General features: G+C 51.4%; 1 protein-coding gene across 1 annotated transcript; it reads left to right on the plus strand.

Annotated features, from left to right (window-relative positions):
• Positions 1 to 7,090: 7,090 nt before the first annotated feature.
• Positions 7,091 to 19,684, plus strand: TLR4 (toll like receptor 4). The gene is given in 3 exon segments (NM_001286933.1): positions 7,091 to 7,233; positions 8,985 to 9,151; positions 16,609 to 19,684. Coding segments are annotated over 3 exon segments (2,502 nt in total). The 5' UTR covers positions 7,091 to 7,128; the 3' UTR covers positions 18,839 to 19,684.
• Positions 19,685 to 20,665: the final 981 nt, after the last annotated feature.

Genomic DNA, 20,665 nt, shown 5'->3' on the forward strand with positions numbered 1-20,665 from the left:
GGGGATCTGTTAGCATTTCATTGCTCTCCGTTTGAGCATGGCTCTCGTTTGGCCGGCTGCGAGGGCGCCACAGAACCAGAGTGAGCCTCTAGTTAGATCTTATAGTGTCCTCTTCCACGGGCCACAGCTTCAACCATTGCTCCATGTGTGCTTCTCCACGGCCCTCTTTAGCGACATGCTCGGTGGCTTTGGCCACAGGCCAGGGATGATCCAGGCTTTCCTGCCAGAGCTGGGGAGAGCCCACTGTGATTGTCATTGGTGGAGGCAAGAATAGGGCAAGTGCCTCCCGGTTCTCCTTTAACTTAGTGTTACAGCGTTCACATCAGAAGGTCCCAGGCTGGACCTCCCGGGAGTTTGCCCGGCCAGGGGAAGTCAATTCCAGCCCCTCTGCTGCTGACTTCTGGGCTCTCCCCCAGCTCCCCTGCTTGCCCTCACTTCCAAGCTTGGCCGCTGGCCCCCCGCCTGCCACCAGGCTCCCATCCCTAGTAGGGCTGCTGCCCCTCTGCCTGCCGGACCAGAGAGTCCCAGTTGGGAGAGGTTCAATCTGTATTCTTCAAAGCCCACTGAAGTCAGTGAGATTATTTCCCACCATTGAGCTCCCTGGGCTCTGGGATCAGACCTGAGGGAAGAAATTCACCCCTGCACATGGCCATCAGCAGCTGGGGCTTAGAGAAGGCACAAGCTGCCTCCCCTCTGTCCCTGTGATAGAGCCAGGCTAGGGCTGTGCAGCTGAGCGTGTTCAGTCTCTTCCATCAGACTGCCCAGCAGAACAGGGCTGTGGCCCTACCAAAGGCTAAGAAGCCTGGAGTCCAATTTGCCTTTGCCTCCTGGCTGCCCACAAAGGTTTTCTGCCCTCTTGCTTTAAATGTGGTAGTTTCCCAGGAGAAAGGAGGGTCAGCACCATGCACAGAGATAATTATAACTCCAGTCTGAGGAGACTTCTTTCTCCATCTCCACATCCTCTCCACAGCCACCCACCTCAGCAGCTGAGTGCTGCAGGAACGGGCACTGCTGCCATGGGGCCTGGCCGGGACGATAGACTGTTACAATAGACCAGAACTGTAGAAGGGAGACCCTTCCCCCAAGGCCATTGTGACCCAGGCCTTCTCTCCCACTTGGCCCTCCCCTGGGGAAGGATTTTGGAGAGGAGCCAGCCAGACATCCCAGCGGTTGGAGCAGCTGCAGAAGCAGCCGGAGCAGAGACCTTTGGCTAGTCAGACTTTCCTGAGTCTGAACTGGACTTGCTCTTTGGCCTGTGCTGACTGGATCTTTGCTTCAATCATGGCCCCTTTCTCCCACATCATCTGTTCCTCTCAGCCCCATTCCACACCTTCTTCTCTCGTTCCTGTCCCCCTCCATGTCCCTCTCCCTTCACCCTCTTGATCCCTTCCCAAGTAAACACACGCCATGTCCTCATGTATCCTGCTTGTGCATTAAACCCTCCACTCCGTGCGTCCAGCTCTTTAGGGCTGACCCTGTCTGCTATTTGGTCCAGAGCCTAGCAAAAGAGGCTTCGTGCCTGGTTGGTCTGTCAGCATGTCTATAATAAACATGATTAATAATAATAAGGACCTGGACGTGATTCATCTCCTGGCATTAGCAATGTATCACTATCTGGTATAATGCAATTAAAGCACAGTGTGGTTGTTTAGTTTGAAGGAACACCCTGAAACACACAATTAAATATCAAAGGGACATGTGGCTGCACCATTTCTGTAACAAGGAGCCAGCCCTGTTTGGCCTCCAGGTGGTAAGAGCATTCATTCTTTTCTCAGACCCTACATGCAAAATGTTCTCAAGGAGGAAAATGCCTCACATGTGCAGCCACTGATCAACTGTGCGGGCTTTGGAAGAGTGTTGGCTAGTGGTTAGAGCATGCAATTCCCAGCAGACTGCTGAGTTCTATTCCTAGCTCCGCCACTGAGTGATGATATGTGTGTCACATTACCTCTCAGCCTTGCTCTATACTACAAAGCTCTGTGAGCCAAAAATATTTTGGGGAAAAAAATCCCTTATACCCAACTGTGCTAGGTCTACCATCCTGGTGATGATGTAATGCAGTGGTCCCCAACCTTTTGAGGTTGGCGGGCGCCAGGGGGCGTGGCCGTTCGCCCGCCGGGCGCCAGGGGGCGGGGACACTTGCGCACCCGGGGGCGGCGCCCGGTGGCGGCGCCCCCCCATAGCCACATGCCCGGGGCGGCCCCCTCCATAGCCACATGCCCGGGGCCCCCCCATAGCCACGTGCCCGGGGCCGGGGGCCCCCTCCAAGGACTGCGCGCCCGGGGCCGGCGCTCCCCCTGCAAGTGCCCGGGGCCGGCGCTCCTCCCGCAAGCGCCGCGCGCCCGGGACCGGCGCCCCCCCCCCCCCCGCAAGCGCCGCGTGCCCGGGGCCGGCGCTCCCTGCAAGTGCCGCGCTATGTGCCCGGGGCCAGTCCAGCCCTGAGCACCTGGCGGGCGTATGCAAATGCCATGGCGCCCGCGGGCACCGTGTTGGGGACCACGGATGTAATGAGACATCCTGCTGACATAGTTTAACTCTGTGGGTATGTCTAGACTACGTGGCTCCGTCGATGGAGCCATGTAGATTTGTTGTTTTGACAAAGGCAAATGAAGCCGGATTTAAATGATCGCGGCTTCATTTAAATTTACATGGCTGCCGCGCTGAGCCGACAAACAGCTGCTCAGCGTGCTAGTCTGGACGCTCCCCTGCTGACATCAAAGCCCTTTGTCGGCAGCCCCGGTAAACCTCATCCCACGAGGAATAACGGGGCTGCCGACAAAGGGCTTTGATGTCGGCAGGGGAGCGTCCAGACTAGCGCGCTGAGCAGCTGTTTGTCGGCTCAGCGCGGCAGCCATGTAAATGTAAATGAAGCCGCGATCATTTAAATTGCGGCTTCATTTGCCTTTGCCTATAACCCTAATCTACATGGCTCTGTTGATGGAGCCATGTACTCTAGACACAGCCTGACAGCCCAGCTATGCTTGTGTAACATTTGTAGTGTAGACAAGCCCGCAGCAAAAGTGGTGTTAGTAACACTTCTCTGTCTCACAGGAGGCTTGTGACCATTTGGGCTCATCTACGTGGGGGCCTGCAGGAAAATTAATCTGAATTATCCTAAACTGTGAAGTTAAAATGGATTGGTTAAACCACATTAAAGCCCTATGGCCTAGTCTACATTAGACCAGGCAGGCTGGCCTAAGGTGCACCATTAAGGCTTACATTAAGCCGAGCTGCTGTGGTGTCTACACTGTGAGAGGCGGATGGAATCACATGCTCCCATCGGCTTTCCTTACTCCTCCCAGAATGAGGTAGGAGCTGCCCTCAGCGTTCAGTTTGGGGGTTTACACTAGACCCACTAAATTGACCTCTGGAGGGTCAATCTTCTCCATAGCACAGACAAGTCCTATGTGAATAGCTTCATTACAGAATTCATGTGGCCTTAATTTGTTCAGTTTAATTTATAATGGGGTTTAATGCGGTTTGACTAATTCACTTCAAATTCTGCCTTTAGTTAATTCCAATTAATGTTTCTGAGGGTGTGTCTAGACTACAGGGTTTTGTCGACAAAAGTGGACTTTTGTCGACAAAACTATACCTGAGTCTACAGGGCCACTGAGTTCTGTCGACATAACGTTGACAGAACTCAGCAGTTTTGTCGACGGCTGTAAACCTCATTCCATGAAGAATAACGCCTTTTGTCGACAGAGTTCTGTCGACAGAAGGCATTATTGCATCTACACTGTCCTTTGCATCTACACTCTCATGTTGACAAAGCAGCTTGCTTTGTCTATGAACTGGATGTAGTCTAGATACTCTTTGTTGACAGAACTTCTGTCGACAAAAGCCTGTAGTCTAGATGTACCCTGGATGTCCTAGTGTAGAAAACTCCTTTGTTAGTATTTGCAAAATGCTTTCAAATCTGGTGATGAATTCTTCAGACATAGAATCATAGAACCATAGAGCTGGAAAAGACCTCAGAAGGTCATCAAGTCCAGGCCCCTGCTGTAGGCAGGACCAATCCCAACTAAATCAACCCAGCCAGGGCTTTGTCAAGCCAAGACTTAAAAATCTCTAGGGATGGAGACTCCACTACTTCCCTAGGTAACCCATTCCAGTGCTTCACCACTCTCCTAGTGAAACAGTTTTTCCTAACATCCAACCTGGACTTCTCCCACCATAACCTGAGACTATTGCTCCTTGTTCTGCCATCTGTCACTACTGTGAACAGCCTTTCTCCATCCTCTTTGGAACCTCCCTTCAGGAAGTTGAAGGCTGCTATCAAATTCCCCCTCACTCTTTGCTTCTGCAGACTAAACAGACCCAACTCCCTTAGCCTCTCCTTGTATGTCATGTGCTCCAGCCCCCTAATCATTTTGGTTGCCCTCCGCTGGACCCTCTCCAATGCGTCCACATCCTTTTTGTAGTGGGGGGCCCAGAACTGGACACAAATACTCCAGATGTGGCCTCACCAGAGCTGAATAAAGGGGAATAATCACATCTCTGGATCTGCTGGCAATGCTTCTCTTAATGCAACCTAATATGCCATTAGTCTTCTTGGCTACAAGGGCACACTGTTGACTCATATCCAGCTTCTCATTCACTATAACCCCCAGGTCCTTTTCTGCAGGACTGCTACTTAGCTGGTTGGTCCCCAGCCTGTAACAATGCTTGGGATTCTTCCGTCCCAAGTGCAGGACTCTGCACTTGTCCTTTTTGAACCTCATCAGATTTCTTGTGGCCCAATCCTCCAGTTTGTCTAAGTCACTCTGGGCCCTATATCTGCCCTCAAGCATATCTACCTCTCCCCCTAGCTTAGTGTCTTCTGCAAACTTGCTGAGGGTGCAATCCATCCTCTCATCCAGGTCATTACTAAAGATATTGAACAAAACCAGTCCCAGCTCTGAACCTTGGGGCACTCTGCTAGAATACGACCGCCATCCTGACACCGAGCCGTTGATCACTACCTGCTGGGCCCGGCCTTCTAGCCATCTTTCTATCCATCTTAGCATCCATTTATCCAATCCACATTCCCTTAACTTGCTGGCAAGAATATTGTGGGAGACCATATCAAAAGCCTTGCTAAAGTCAAGGTATATCACATCCACTGACTTTCCCATGTCCACCGAGCCAGTTACCTCATCATAGAAGCTAATCCGATTAGTCAGGCACGACTTGCCCTTAAGTCTCGGCTGGACAAAGCCCTGGCTGGGTTGGTTTAGTTGGGATTGGTCCTGCCTAGAGTAGGGGCCTGGACTTGATGACTGTCTGAGGTCTCTTCCAGCTCTATGGTTCCATGCTGACTATTCCTAATCACTTTCCTTTCTTCCAAGTGCCTCAAAATGGATTCCTTAAGGACCCCTTCCATGATTTTTCCAGGAACCGAGGTAAGACTGACCGGCCTATAGTTCCCTGGATCATTCTTCTTCCCTTTTTTGAAGATGGGCACTACATTTGCCTTTTTCCAGTCATCTGGGATCTCTCCCGATCTCCACGACTTTTCAAAGATAATAGCCAAAGGCTCCTCAATTACATTTGCCAACTCCCTCAGTACCCTCGGATGCATTAAGTCCAGATCCATGGATTTGTGTATGTTTAACTTTTCTAATAGTTCCTAACCTGTTCTTTACCCACCACGGGCTGTCTATCTTCATCCCATCTTGTGTTACTTAGCGCATTAGTCTGGGAGCCGACCTTGTCTGTGAATACAGAGGCAAAAACATATCAGGGTACCAAGAAATAGTCTGAACCCAGCACTACCAGGTCTGACTTTGGTCACTACCCAGGAACCGAGAAGGCAGTGTCTTCATGCTGGCATGGCCACATCTGCCCTATGCTGGAACAAAGGACATCTGTAGGGCTAGGTGTAGACTGCAGGCTTCTTTCAGACAAAGCTTTTCTGGAAGAGATCTTGCGAAAAAACTTCCAAAAGAGAGCGTCCACACTGCTAAAGCACATCGAAAAATCCATTTGCTTTTTCAAAAGATAGCGTCCAGCCTGAATGGACACTATCTCGCATGTACACTATGATGGATATGGTGGCCACCGGGGCACCTGCGCTTTTTCCTCTTTCCTCTTTTTGCAAAAGAACTCCCTCTTCCCTGTCCACACACACCTTTTTCCAAAAGAGCTCTTTCAGAAAAAGGCTTCTTCCTCGTAGAAAGAGGTTTACCAATGTCAGAACCCCCCCCTCCCCGGTTCTTTCGATTTTCTTTTGAAAGAACACAATTGCAGTGTGGACATAATTGACGGGTTTTTTTTAAAAATGGCCGTTTTTCCAAAAAAAACCTCTTTAGTGTAGACATAGCCTAGGGCTGTCCAGGACTGGGAGAATCGGGGACAGAGAACATGAGATGAATAGCCCTCAAATTACCCAACAGCACATACAAAAGCCACGTCTTCCTTCATCCTGCTTGTGCATTAAACCTTTTCTCCACTCTGTGTGTGCAGCTCAGACAGGTTCGCCCTGTCTGTTACTTGGTCCCGAGCCAAACCTACATCAGAACAAGGAGCTGTGCTTAACAAAGTATGTGCCCAAATGCTTCGTGCCCTCAGAGTGATCCCAGCAAGATGACGGCTCCATACCAGCTGTCTCCTGGGGATGGGGCCACTTCCCAGCTCCACCCAGATTGGTTTGCTTCCTGCATGTGTCTGCACCACGCTCATTTCTGGCAGACCTCTGCTCTGCTTGAGTTGGGAGCATTGTGTGTGGCCCGCCTACTTCTCCAGTCTGGAAACCCCGTGCCAATACTGGATGCACCTAGTGCTGTCAGATGTGTAGTGTGTGGGATGGACTGCCTTTCTCTCCCAGGACCTGTGTTCCGGGAGGGGGGACGGGTTTACAGGAAGGTTCCCTTTTTGCTGCATGTTCAAATGATTGGTCTGACAGTACGCAGTCATCTCTGGTCTTCTTGCCCACGAGGTCATGCTTGCCCGTAACTTCCTCTTCTTTACAAGCAACTGAACGGAAGAGTGAGCCCACTCGTTTTCAATTTCACTTCCCCCTCCTCCCCCTGCTGTTGGGAACAGGCTTGGGGCACTGATGGTGGGGTGCGCTACAGTCCTTAAGGAGCTGTCCCTCGCTTTCTTTTTCACTCATGGTTCTTTCCACTGAATGGTCAGCTCCTGAAGATGCTTGGGAGAGGAGCTCTCTCCTTTCCAACCTGCTTAGTGCTGTCTTCTGCCATCCTTTTCCTGTCGCAGTTGATGGCCTGCAGCTTCAACCCCTGTGTGGAGGTAAGTGATCTCTAAATAACCAAATCCTTTTCTTTCTCCAGGGCAGATTTCCCCACCCCATGAGATCTGTGTATTTGATATGCTGGGTGCTCGTCTTGTGGGGTGAGTTATTTTTTGTCAGCAGAATTGCGCAGCTTTTCAGAACGCACATGGCACGATGAAGAACCCAGCCCAAACCAACTCCCAGCATCAGAAAAATAACCGATCGGTTAGTTTTGACCAATTTCTCTTGGTATTGCTGAGGTGCATTTACTAGCCACAGGACTGCCAATGGATCCCTTTCTCCTTCAGCAACCGATTCAGGCCACATCAATCCCACAATATTACATCGATCCAGCTGCCACGATAATTACATTGCTTATGCATGTCTGCTCTCTGCTTTTGGTGTCAGCAGTGTATGTCCTTCCCAGGGGTGCTGGTATCAATTGTACAGCGAGCATAGGGCACCACAGGGTGACTGCTGAAAGCCAGTCACAGTGAGGGTAAGCAATGCAGTTCTGCACTCAGAGCCATTCCATCCATTGGACAATTTGGGGCAACTGTCTCAGGCCCTGTGCTTTGGGAAGCCCAGGGGACTAGTGGGGAGTACGTAGCACTAGCAGCAGGGTTGGTCCTGCTCTGCACTCACCAGCAGTGGCAGGACGACAAGCGACCTCACAGGGGGAGGAGCTTGGGGAAAGGTGTGCGACCTTGCCCTGCACTCACCAGCAGTGGAAATGGAGCAACATGGCTGGGAACTGGCCAAGCAGAGCCAGCTGGCGCTGGGTTGCTCCTCTTTCAGCTGGGGCCAATGAGTGCAGGAGCAGGTCTGAACCCTGCTGCCGGTGCCTGGCCCCTCTCTAGTCTGCTAGGCTGCATTGCTTGGGGGACGAGCTTGGGGGAAGGGGTGGAGTGGGGGTGGCATGGGGTGGAGTATGGGTTGGAAGAGGCAGGTTGGGGCTGGGGCTTGGTGTGGGGCATATTTGGGGGGGTTGTCCAAAGCCCTGCACCCCCTAAGGATGGCCCTGTCTACACTGATCTCTGTCGACCTAACTCCATCAACATTGACACTACGCTGCTTGTGAAGTTGGAGTTGTTAAGCTGGTACTGCAGGGCAGATAAGTTGGCAGCAGTGAAATTTAAGTGTGGACACTTCCACAGTTATGTTGATGTAAGATGTCTGGGATTAACCTAACGATGGAATAGACCAGCCCCTGTCGTATTCCTACTGTAAGCTGTGATGTTTTAGGTTTTACTCTAATATATTGCACAGTTATTTTTACAGCCTCTGGTCAGTTACTCATTGCTGAGTTGGTTGATTCCAGCTGTCACCTGTATATAGAAATGAGAGTTCTCTACCAAAAAAGTTAAATGTTCTCTAAAAATTCAGTTTAATGCTGATTTTGGATGGTTACTGTCTGACAGTATACCTGATCCTTGGTGTATTTCCATTATCACAACGAATCTGGTCTTTAAAAGCTCTGCTCCAGGTTCACCAATGGTATAAGTAGGCATGAGCCCAGTGGACTTGCACCTGATTACACTGGTAATTATATTGGCTATTGGATTGGGAAGCAGAAATTCTATTACAGGAAGAGACACAGATGTTTGGACTCTGCACGACGCTGCTCCCTGTTGTTCACTGTGGCCCAGAGAAGCTGTCTCTTACAGAGAGATTTAGCCTGTACTTTATAGTTTTCTGATGGTTTAACTGTCCAGAGCTCTGTGGAATCTGGACATTGATCTGTGGATTGGTTCTGTGCATGTTGCAGGTGATCCCCAACATAACTTACAGATGCATGGATCTGAACCTCTCTGGAGTACCAGCTGAAATCCCACCTTCCACCGAGAACTTGGATCTCAGCTTCAACCCACTGGTGTCACTGACCTCAAATTATTTCTCCGAAGTGCCTGAACTGAGGTTGCTGGACCTCACTAGGTATGGAACCTTTCTCATTAGTGCTGTCCCAGTGGCTGCAGACAAGGCTTTTGGGCACATTTATTTATCTTGTTTCATACTAGCCAATGCACTGACTTAGGGACAGACACTGTTACCCACTTCGCTCTTGTGTCCCTGTGGCTCAAAGGGTGGGACTGGCTAACAAGGGTGCTAATCCTGCACCATTGTTTAGGCCAGGGGTGGGCAACCTAAGGCCCAGGTGCCAGATGTGCCCCCCTGACTTGCCTGGATCCAGCCCCCAAGGCTCTGAGCTCCCTTGAGCATTGGGGAGTCTGCTCCAGCCATCTTCCAATCCCTCCTTTCCCCCTGGGGCTGGGGCTCACAGCATCTACGAGGCCGAGCCCCCCAGGCTCCGGTGTGCAAGGAGGAATGTGGGGAGGGTCTTTCCCCTTCTCAGTCGGGGCCACGTTAGTGAGGGGTTGGAGGTTTTGGTTTGTTTGTTTCTCATTTGTGTGCAGCCCCCAACTGATTTTTCTGTGGGTCAGTGGCCCCCCTCCAACAAGGTTCCCAGCCCTGGTTTAGGCGCATGCCTGGTGCTATCACTGTGCTGTTGTTATAAGGTGCATTCCTGCACTTGTGTCGGTCCGGTCCGTTGGCTGAGACGTTCAACTCATTTCACTTGTGTTCATTTCTGGTGGATGCCCCGGCAGGAGCTGGTCCTGCTCTAAAAAGTTGAAGTTGCCCGTGTAGAAGGTGGCATCTTCTTACTAGATGGCTCTGCTCCCTAGGTGCATTCTGCTCCACTAGTTCTCTTGCACGGTCAGGGTATGTCTACACTACTCCCCTAGTTTGAACTAGGGGGGGTAATGTAGTCATACAGAGTTGCAAATGAAGCCCGGGATTTGAATTTCCCGGGCTTCATTTGCATAAAGCCGGCCGGCGCCATTTTTAAATGCCGGCTAGGTTGGACCCCGTGCTGCGCGGCTACACGTGGCACGGACTAGCTAGTTCGGATTAGGCTTCCTAGTCCAAACTACCTAGTCCGTGCTGCGTGTAGCCGCGCGGCACGGGGTCCAACCTAGCCAGCATTTAAAAATGGCGGCGGCCGGCTTTATGCAAATGAAGCCCGGGAAATTCAAATCCCGGGCTTCATTTGCAACTCCGGTTGCCTACATTACCCCCCTAGTTCGAACTAGCGTGGTAGTGTAGACATACCCTGACTTCCAGCCCTGCCCCCCAGCCAGGGGCGGCATTCCACCTTCCTTTGTTTCTCTCCCTGTGGGGTAGCTGGTCGGACAGGTTGAGAGACCATTGCCTAGTGACTCATCCCCTGTCCTGCTGGGCTGTGCTACAGACAGCAGCCAGTGGGGGTCACCCACAGCCCCAGCATAGCAACCAGCAAGGTACCCCCACTACGTCACAACTGCTCTGGGATGAATTCTGCCCTGAGTATAAGAGAATCCCAATGCTGTGTTTGAGCAATGGCTGAATACTGCTGTGCTCACCAAGGCTACTCCCTTCTACTACGTCTACACTACAAGGATTTTGCACAAAACCAGCCATTTTTGTGCAAAAACCCACGGAACGTCCACACCTCAAGTGCGTTTTTGCACAAGAAAATGTACAGTAGAATGGCAGAACAGAGGGCTGTTTGTGGTGGAGGCATACCTCTTTCTACAAGGAATAACTCCTTTTTGCGTAAGAGTTCTTCCACAAAAAGGCGTGTGTGGACACTCAACAGGGGTTCCTTGTGCAAAAAGAGCCTATCAGAAAAAGCACAGTTGCTCTGATAGCCATTCTGTTAAGGGCAATCCGAGCTTTCTTGAACAAGAGCGTCCATGCAGTGTGGATGCTCTTTTGCGCAAAAGCACATCACTTTTGCGATACGCTTTTGTAGTGTAGACATGCTTTTGTACAAGAAGTTTTTGTGGAAAATCTCTGCCGTAGCCTCAGACAGCTGGTTGCTGTGCGTATCTGTCTCCAGCCCAATGAGCAGTTGCAGGGCTGGTCTACGCTGATAATGCACATGCCCATTGCTACGTCTATCAGGGGGATGTAAGTTCCACCCTTCTGGAAATGTACTCACCAACTGACCCACAGTCTAGCCCAGGGGTGGGCAGTAATTTTTGATGAGGGGACCACTCCAAGATTTTGGTAAGTGGTCAAGGGCCACACCTTTCTATGGAGAGGCTTTGGGGTCTGGAGGGGTATAGGAGGGAGGGGCAGAGTCTGGGAGGGAGTTGGGATGTGGGAGGGGGAGGGTGCCAGAGGCAGCATCTGGCCAGGAGGTGCTCACCTAAGCAATTCCCAGCAAGCAGCCCCAAACCGCTGGCTGTGCTTGTGATGCTATATGCTGCAGGGAGGGAGACGCGTCCTGTCCTCAGCAAAATCTCTCAACTTCTATTGGCCAGAAACTGGCCAATGGGAGCTGAGAAATTGTGCTGCACTATCCCTGCCACCAGCAAAATCTAGGAGCTGAAGCTGTGTTCTATATTGTTCTAGGGACAGTTTTCTTTAGGGTATGTCTACACAGCAAAGTTATTTCAAAATAACAGCCGTTATTTTGAATAACTTTACTAGCATCTACACAGCCAAACCACTATTTCAAAATTAATTCAAAATAGTGGAGCGCTTATTTTGAAGTTGGTAAACCTCATTCCACAAGGAATAACGCCAAATTCGAAGTAGCTATTTTGAAATAAGTGCTGTGTAGACACTTATATCAAAATAAGGGGCCTCCAGCCTTCCCAGGGTGCCCTGGTGGCTCTCTGCCCTCAACCAAGAACACTCCTCTCCCTCCCCCCACCCCGGAGCCCTGAAAGGGGTAGACTCTGGCCACAGTGCCTGTGCCAGCTCCAAGCCTGCCAGCCCAGAGCCAGCAGTCACTGCCCCTGACCCAGTGGCCTCAAAACATGAGCCAGCAAGCCACTGGCAGCCAGCCCTCCACCACTCCCCAGGAGCAGTCTGCCAGCTCCCAGGAGCCTGCCAGGGCCTGGAGAAGGCAGGCGCCTTCCTGGTCCAGGGTGGAGATCATGGACCTTATTCAGGTTTGGGGGGGATGCCCCCAACATCCAAGATCTCTGCACTTGACGGAGGAATGCGGCCGTCTATGGCAGGATAGCTGCCAGCCTGGCCACCAAAGGCCACATGCGAACCCAGGAGCAGATTTGCATGAAAATCAAGTTGGTCCAGCAAGACCTCCACCCCTGAGCCCTTAACTTCCCCTCCCGCTTCCCCCTTCCAGCTCCTTCCTTCCACGTTTCTCCCTCTCCTCTCCTCGCCTCTCTCTTCCCCTCTCCCACCTCCTTTCCCCAGTCTCACCAGAGTTTCATTCCTCCCCTCCCCCCAGTTTTGTTAAATAAAAAGAGTTTGTGTTCATGAAAATACATGTATTTTATTTGACATCAGGAAGGGGGTTTGGGGAGGGGTAAGTGGAAGGACGTGAGGGAGGAATGAGGCACAAGCCTCCAGTGGGTCAGACCAGGGAGGCTCTTAGTTCTCCTCAGGGTGGAAGCTCTCCCTCAGGGCCTCCTGGATACAGACAGTCCCCCGATGGACCTCCCACATGGCAGCCTGCAGAAAGTGCAGCCAGGCTCACAGCAACACATCCACGAGAAGCACCATCGTGCCCAGGGGCAGCTCTGGCTCCATGTTGCAGAGTGATGTGATGTCCCGAGTGAGGGTAACCAGAGCACACAGAGACAAAATGCTTTGCTGTCCCTCATCGAGGAAGGCAAGCAAGCAGGGAAAGCTGAGAACTGGCTATCCAGGAGGCGTCCCTTTAAGCACAGGCCTCAGATAACCTCAGGCAGCAGCCAAACATCGTAACTCCTGAATTGATGCCCTGCCACACCTGGTTCTGGCCAGCCTTAAATGTGATTCAGCATCCACTCAGTGTGGATGCTATTTCGAAATGCATTTTGTGTGTAGACGCATTATTTTGAAATAACTTATTTCGAATTAAATATTTTGAAATAAGATATTTCGAAATAATGCTGTAGTGTAGACATACCCTTAGACTAGCCATCAGCTCTCAGATTTCACTGATGACTAAAATACATGTAACCGACTCCTGATAAGTCTCTGCTGCAGGAACTAAAGGACTAAGGGTATGTCTACACTACCACCCTAGTTCGAACCAGGGTGGTAATGTAGGCAACCGGAGTTGCAAATGAAGCCCGGGATTTGAATTTCCTGGGCTTCATTTGCATCTCACCGGGCGCCGCCATTTCTAAATGTCCACCAGAGCGGACTCCGAGCCGCGTGGCACGGAGTCCGCACTAGCGGACATTTAAAATGGCGGCGCCCAGCGAGATGCAAATGAAGCCCAGGACATTCAAATCCCGGGCTTCATTTGCAACTCCAGTTGCCTACATTACCACCCTAGTTCGAACTAGCGTGGTAGTATAGACATACCCTAAGACTCTAAACCTGGGTCCAGGGGTATGTCTACACTACAGCACTAATTCGAACTAACTTAATTCAAATTAGATAATTCGAACTAAGCTAATTAGACCTAGTGCATCTAGACACATCACAGCACTCGGCCATCAGCCCGGCTGCACTTGCTGCAGGCTGCCATCCGGGGGTATGTCTACACTACCCCCCTAGTTCGAACTAGGGGTGGTAATGTAGTCATACGGAGTTGAAAATGAAGCCCGGGATTTGAATTTCCCGGGCTTCATTTGCATAAAGCCGGCCGGCACCATTTTTAAATGCCGGCTAGGTCGGACACCGTGCCGCGTGGAACGAGGTGTACAGCTAGTTCGGATTAGGAAGCCTAATCCGAACTAGCTAGTCCGTGCCGCGTGTAGCCACACGGCACGGGGTCCGACCTAGCCGGCATTTAAAAATGGCGCCAGCCGGCTTTATGCAAATGAAGCCCGGGAAATTCAAATCCCGGGCTTCATTTGCAACTCCGTATGACTACATTACCCCCCCTAGTTCGAACGAGGGGGGTAGTGTAGACATACCCTGGGGAGGGGGGTGAATCGGGGGGGCTGCAGGAGAGCTTCCACCCCGAGGAGCCCTCAGAGCCACCCCAGTCCTCCCCATCGGGGGCTCGTACCCCATTCCTCCCTCACCTCCTTCCACTTACTTTCCATAGCCCCCCTTCCTGATGTACAAAATAAAGGACACGTGCGATCAAAAATAGAAACTCTCTTTGTTGAACAAAACTCAGGGAGACTGGGAAAAGGAGGTGGGAGAGGGGAGGGCAACTAAAATGATCAGGGGTTTGGAACAGGTCCCATATGAAGGGAGGCTAAAGAGACTTGGACTTCTCAGCTTAGAAAAGAGGAGACTGGGGGGGGGATAGGATAGAGGTCTATAAATGCATGAGTGGTGTGGAGAGGGAGCATAAAGAAAAGTTCTCCATTAGTTCCCATAATAGAAGGACTAGAGGACACCAAAGGAAAGGAATGGGTAGCAGGCTTCAAACTAGTAATAGAAAGTTCTTCTTCACAAAGTAATTAGTCAGCCTGTAGAACTCCTTGCTGCAGGAGGCTGTGAAGGCTAGAACTAGAACAGAGTTTAAAGAGAAGTGAGATAAAGTGATGGAGGTTGGGTCCATGGAGTGCTATTAGCCAGGGTGTATAAATGGTATCCCTGGTCTCTGTTTGTGGAAGGCTGGAGATGGATGGCATGAGACAAATGGCTTGGTCATTGTCTTCGGTCCATCCCCTCCAGGGCACCTAGTGTTGGCCGCTGTCGGAAGGCAGGCTACGGGGCTAGATGGACCTTTGGTCTGACCCAGTACGGCCATTCTAAGCTCAGGGCTCAGGGTCGGGGGTCTCAGTGGACCACCTTGATTTTCATGCAAACCTGCTCCTGGGTGGCCAGGCTGGCAGCTTTAAGGGCTCCAGGGCTGGGAGGCGGGCAGAAGACTTTCCCTGGTGGTGCCCAGAGTGGCCACCAGGGAAAGCTGGGAAGGGCTAGCCTCTCACTAGTTCGAATTAAGTGGCTACACCGCCCTTAATTCGAACTACTTAATTCGAACTAGGCGTTAGTCCTCGTAGAATGAGGTTTACCTAGTTTGAATTAAGCGCTCCGCTAGTTCAAATTAAGTTTGAACTAGCGGTTTGCTAGTGTAGCGCCTATCAAAGTTAATTCGAACTAACGTCTGTTAGTTCGAATTAACTTTGTAGTGTAGACATACCCCAGGTGTTTGAGCAGATGTGTAACTACACCCCCCCTTTGGCAAAGCACTTAAGCCTGGGTTTACTGTTGTTGAATAGGGATGGACTGCTCAATCAAGACCTGAGACCTTCAGGCCATATGGTAAAGGTTCCTGTGTGTGGTGCTGAAGAGCCAGGGCTTAAAACTGGCTGTTCAATTAAGTGGGATTGGTCATAGAGCGTATGGGTTACAGAGGAGATTTGGTGATGGGGCAGTTGGCCCAGTGGACAGAGCACTGGACTAGGACTCAGGAAACGGTTCTATTTCTTGCTTTGCCAGTGCTCTATTGGATGAGCTAATACAAAGCACATCACTGCTTTGCACCTCAGTTTCCCCATCTGTAAAATGGGGATAATGATCTCCTTTCTAAAGTGCTTTGATATCTATGGATGAAAAGCACTATAGGAGAACTAGATGCTGTTGTTATCAATGGGAACCCACCATGGGGCTTGAATCCCACTAGACCACAAGAATGTGGGTTTTTTTCCACATTTTGTGTCTGAATCACTCAAGGGGTGTACAAGTCTACTATTGCTTCCCACTGTGGTGTTTTTAGTCTGCTAGTTTCAGCAAGAGAGGCTGATGCTTTTAGACTTCTGGGTTCAAATACTGCAGACAGTCCCAAGCAGATTCAGTTATATACAGAAAATCCACACCACGATGTAGTTACATCATTTTCCTGTTATTTTTGGTAACTCTGTACTCCTCCGAGTTTAAGGTTTCCTTTCATTCCAGAAACGAAGGCTGAGATTGTCAAAGTGGCCTGAGGAAATTGGTCCAGTTCCCATGAAACTGAAATGGAATGAGATATCTGGCTCCCCTAGGTGCCTGGTAAAATCTCAGCTTCTGTTTTAAAGCCTTTTGGTGGTAAGGAAACCCTAGAAGTTAACGGGTGCTTTTGATTAGGACTGTGAGGTGCTAAAAGAAGCCTGCCTGTAGACAGCTCTGTAAATCCCTTGCTTTCAGATTTAATTCCAGATTCAGGCAGGGCAGAGGAGATGCAAGAGACATGTTCTCTGTGTCAGCCTTCATTTCCTTTCCACTAAGCTGATTTCTTTTTGCCTGATTGGGCAGGTCTGCATCTCTGGGTGATAACACTGTGTTCACACATAGATCTGGTGTGATAATATTGCCCTCGGTTTGATAATTCTGTGTCTGCAAAGCTGCCTACCTTGGTAATGCTGTGCATCCAAGTGCACCTGGCATAAAAGACACTATGTCTTTTCCCAGTGCAGTAACGCTTTACCCGTGTGTACGTGCGGGTGTGTGACAGAAGTGAGAATGCTTCATGTATATTGTTCTCTTTTCTTGCATACCAGATGTCACATCCAGACAATTGAAGATTATGCTTTTAAGGATCTGCATAAGCTGCTCACCTTGATTCTGACTGCAAATCCCCTCCAGCACCTGGGTCCAACAGCCTTCTATGGTTTGGCATCCCTGCAAAGGCTGATAGCTGTGGAAGACGACATATCCTCACTAGCTGACCTGCCCATTGGACATTTACATACTCTGCAGGAGCTGAATGTGGCCAACAACCAAGTGGACTCTTTGAAGCTCCCCGGGTATTTCTCCCACTTGTCTCTTCTCCGGTTCCTGAGTCTGAAGTCCAACAGGATCTCATCTATCTCCACAGGAGACCTGGCTGCTTTACAGGGAGAGAAGAAGCACAACCTAACATTAGTCCTTTCACTCAATGATATAAAATATATTCAGCCGGGCTCCTTTGAGGGGATTCTTCTTCATGAGCTATCTCTGAGGGCTTGTTTTGAGAACACTGGTCTTATGAAGGCTTGCATCCAAGGCCTTGCTGGCTTGCAGGTCAACAGACTAGTGCTTGGGGAGTTCAGGAACATAGGGAGAGTGGAGGACTTTAGTAATGGGCTCCTGGATGGACTGTGTCAGGTGCAGCTACAGGAGTTTGTGTTCATTAGCTTCCAGAGGTTTGATAATTGTACCGACACTCTCTTTGATTGCCTGGTCAATGCCTCCACTATTCGGCTGGTGGATCTCTACCTCAATCAGGTGTCAGCGGTCCCAACTGCGTCCAGAATACACCAGCTGGAATTCAACACCTGCAAGTTTATTGAGGTGCCTGCCAAGAAGTTGTCCTCCTTCAAAGAGCTGAGAGTGCTTCGGATCACCAATAGCAAATACCTCACTGGCTTCCGGGAGAAGTTTAAGGATCTGCCTAACCTGGAGGTCCTAGATCTGAGTGTGAACCGGCTCAGTTTCATTCAGTGCTGCGACTCATACCTGAAGCGGGTCCCAAAGTTGAAGCACTTAAACCTGAGCTTCAACTCCATCATCAGCGTGACCGGAGGCCTGAATATCACTGAGCTGGTGTCTCTGGACTTCCGCCATTCAAAGCTGAATGATTTTGGCAGATTCCCTGTCTTTCACTGTCTTGGGAAACTCATCTACCTTGATATTTCCTACACCAGCTCTCACATTGCGTCCCAGTGTACGTTCAGTGGCTTAAAGTCCCTGCAAGTGCTCAAGATGGCTGGCAATTCCTTTCAGGACAACAATCTGGGCAACAGCCTCATGAACCTGACCCAGCTGCTCACCCTGGACGTTTCCAGCTGTAAGTTGACGCAGGTGTCTCCGAGCACATTCAAGTCCCTTACTAAATTGCAAGAGCTAAATATCAGCCACAACAAGCTGCTGGCCTTTGACCCCCTGGCCTACAAGCCTCTTCAGGCCCTCACTGTCCTGGACTTTAGCAGCAACCAGCTGACTGTCTTGACCGAAAAGGCTATGGAGAGCCTGCCGAGCTGCTTGGTCCACCTGGACCTCTCTTACAACCTGTTTGACTGCTCCTGTAACCACCTGAGCTTCCTGAAATGGGCCAAGGAGCATGGGGAGCTGCTCAAGAGCACCCAGCTGATGGTCTGCAACAACCCTGTGCACATGCAGAATATGAGTGTGCTGAGCTTCGACCTCTCCTCCTGCCATCTCAGCCCCGTTGAGTGGGTCATGTCGGTGAGCGTGCCCTTTGCTGGCATTCTGTTCGTGATCCTCATTTACAAGTACTACTTCCTCCTCTATTATGGGCTGGTGCTGCACAGCGGGTGCAGGCGCTACACGGACAGGAACGACACCTACGATGCCTTTGTCATCCACTCCAGCAAGGACATTGAGTGGGTGAGAAAGGAGCTGGCTGAGAAGTTGGAGGGGGGCATGCCCCCCTTTCAACTCTGCCTCCACTACCGGGACTTCATTCCAGGGGTGCCCATCACTACCAACATCATCCAGGAAGGGTTCCTAAGCAGCAGGAGAGTCATCGCTGTCATTTCCAACCACTTCATGGAGAGCAAGTGGTGCAGCTTTGAGTTGGAGATCGCCCAGTCCTGGCAGTTTGTAGACGGCAAAGCCAGTCTCATCATGATTGTCCTGGAGGAAGTGGATAAGGTGCTGCTGCGACGCAAACTGGGGCTGTCCCGCTACCTGCGGAGGAACACCTACCTCGAGTGGAGGGACCAGGAAATAAGCCGGCACCTCTTCTGGAGGCAGCTGAGGACAGCCTTGCTAGATGACAAAACATAGGACCTAAGGAAGGGCTGAAACGAATGGAACAAACTATGATTGTGCTTCCCTGGTCCTTGCTCTCGGCTTGGCCCTGACGGAAGGCTTGGGCTCAGGAGCTGGGGCTCCAGGAGTTGTTTCACACAAAGAATCATTTGGAGCTGGAGGAATTTAATTCTCCTGGGTGGGAGCACCAGCGAAACACTAAGGGTATGTCTACACTACAGCGCTAGTTCGAATTAACTTATTTCAAATTAGTTAATTCGAATTAAGCTAATTTGAAATAACGCATCTAAACACAAAAACTAATTCGAAAGAGTGTTTTTCTAATTTGAAATAGCGTGTCCACATTGAGTGGACCCTGAATTGAAGGTAAGGCTGGTCGGAACCAGCGCCGGCAGGGCATTGGGGTCAGACTTAGTGTGTGGGGCTGCTGCCTCAGGCTATCCGATGTCTGTGCTTAAAGTGACCCGACCCCCCCATCTCGGACAGACAGTTCTAAGGTTTCGTGGCTTGCTGAGGGACAGAAAAGTATTTTTGTCTCAGAGTGCTCTGCTCGCCCTCACTCGGGACGTCACGGCACTCTGCAACATGGAACCAGACCTGCCCCTGGGGATTGTGCTGCGTCACGTGGACACGTTGCCGGCAGCCTGGCTGCACTGGCTGCAGGCTGCCATCTGGGAGGACCATCGAGGGGCTGTCAGGATCCAGGGGGCCCTGCGAGAGCTTCCACCCTGAGGAGCGCTAACAGTCTCACCGGTCTGCCCCACTGGGGTCTTGTGCCCCATTCCTCCCTCTCGTTCTTCCACTTACCCTTCTCTACCCCCCCTCCTGATGTCAAACAAAATACACGTGTTTTCAAAAATAGAAACTGTCTTTATTTAACACAACTGGGGGGGTGGGGGAGATGAACCTCTGAGGAGACTTGGCAAAGGAGGTGGGAGGGGAGGAGAGAGGGTAGGAGGGGGAGGAGAAAAACTTGGAGGAGGGAGCTGGAAGGGGGAAGCAAGGGGAATAAGGGGGAGGGGAAGCTCAGCACTCAGGGGTGGGGGTCTCGCTGGGCCAACCGCCTCCCAGCATGGCGGGGGAGGTGGCCTCGGCGTCCCCGGGGGGATGGGGAGGAGGGTGTGGAGGTTGAGGTGGGGGGTGTGGAGATTGAGGAACAGGGTGTGGAGGTTGAGGAGGAAGAAGTGGGAGGGGAAGAAAGAGTGGGAGGAGGAGCAGGAGCTGGGGGAGCAGCAGGCGCAGGACCGGCACGAGGCAGCATGCTCTGCACCAGGGCCTGGAGATGGTGACAGATGGCACGACCCTGAGCAAGCAGCTCCCACTGGAACTCCCGGTCGTCCTGCGCCCGCTGCTCCATTATCCGGGTCTGGGCTCACAGGGCCTGCAGGTGCTGCTCTCTGTACCCATGCCGCGTGGTGGTGGTCCTGCTGAGGGTGCAGGTGCGGGAGCATGTCCCGGGCGGGGTGGTGCACCCTGCACAAGCAGCTGGTACGGCTGTAGAGAAAAAAGAAAAGTGGTCAGTTCTCCCTGGGGACACAGTGGATGATGCCCAGCCCCCCCCTCCCCCGGTGAGGTGAGGGTGACCATGCCCTGCACCGTCACAGCCGATGTGCTTGCACAGAGGCCATGGGCGTCATGTCCGGCTCTGCCCAGGAGTGGGAGCTGCCCCGAGCCTGCATCCATGCCCCTGTGCCGTGTATAGTTTGGCCAAGGCAGGGGGGAGATGTCCCTTGCCTCTGTGTAGAGGGGGCATGTGAAGGGAGGGTGTCCTGCTGGGTCCTGCCTCGGCGTTGGGAGCATGTCAGGTCTCTTCACACATGCGTGTGCCTATCGGGCCACGGT

The sequence above is a fragment of the Pelodiscus sinensis genome, chromosome 23, assembly GCF_052426305.1.
Source record: "Pelodiscus sinensis isolate ZL-2025 chromosome 23, ASM5242630v1, whole genome shotgun sequence".
Classification (NCBI taxonomy): Eukaryota; Metazoa; Chordata; order Testudines; family Trionychidae; genus Pelodiscus; species Pelodiscus sinensis.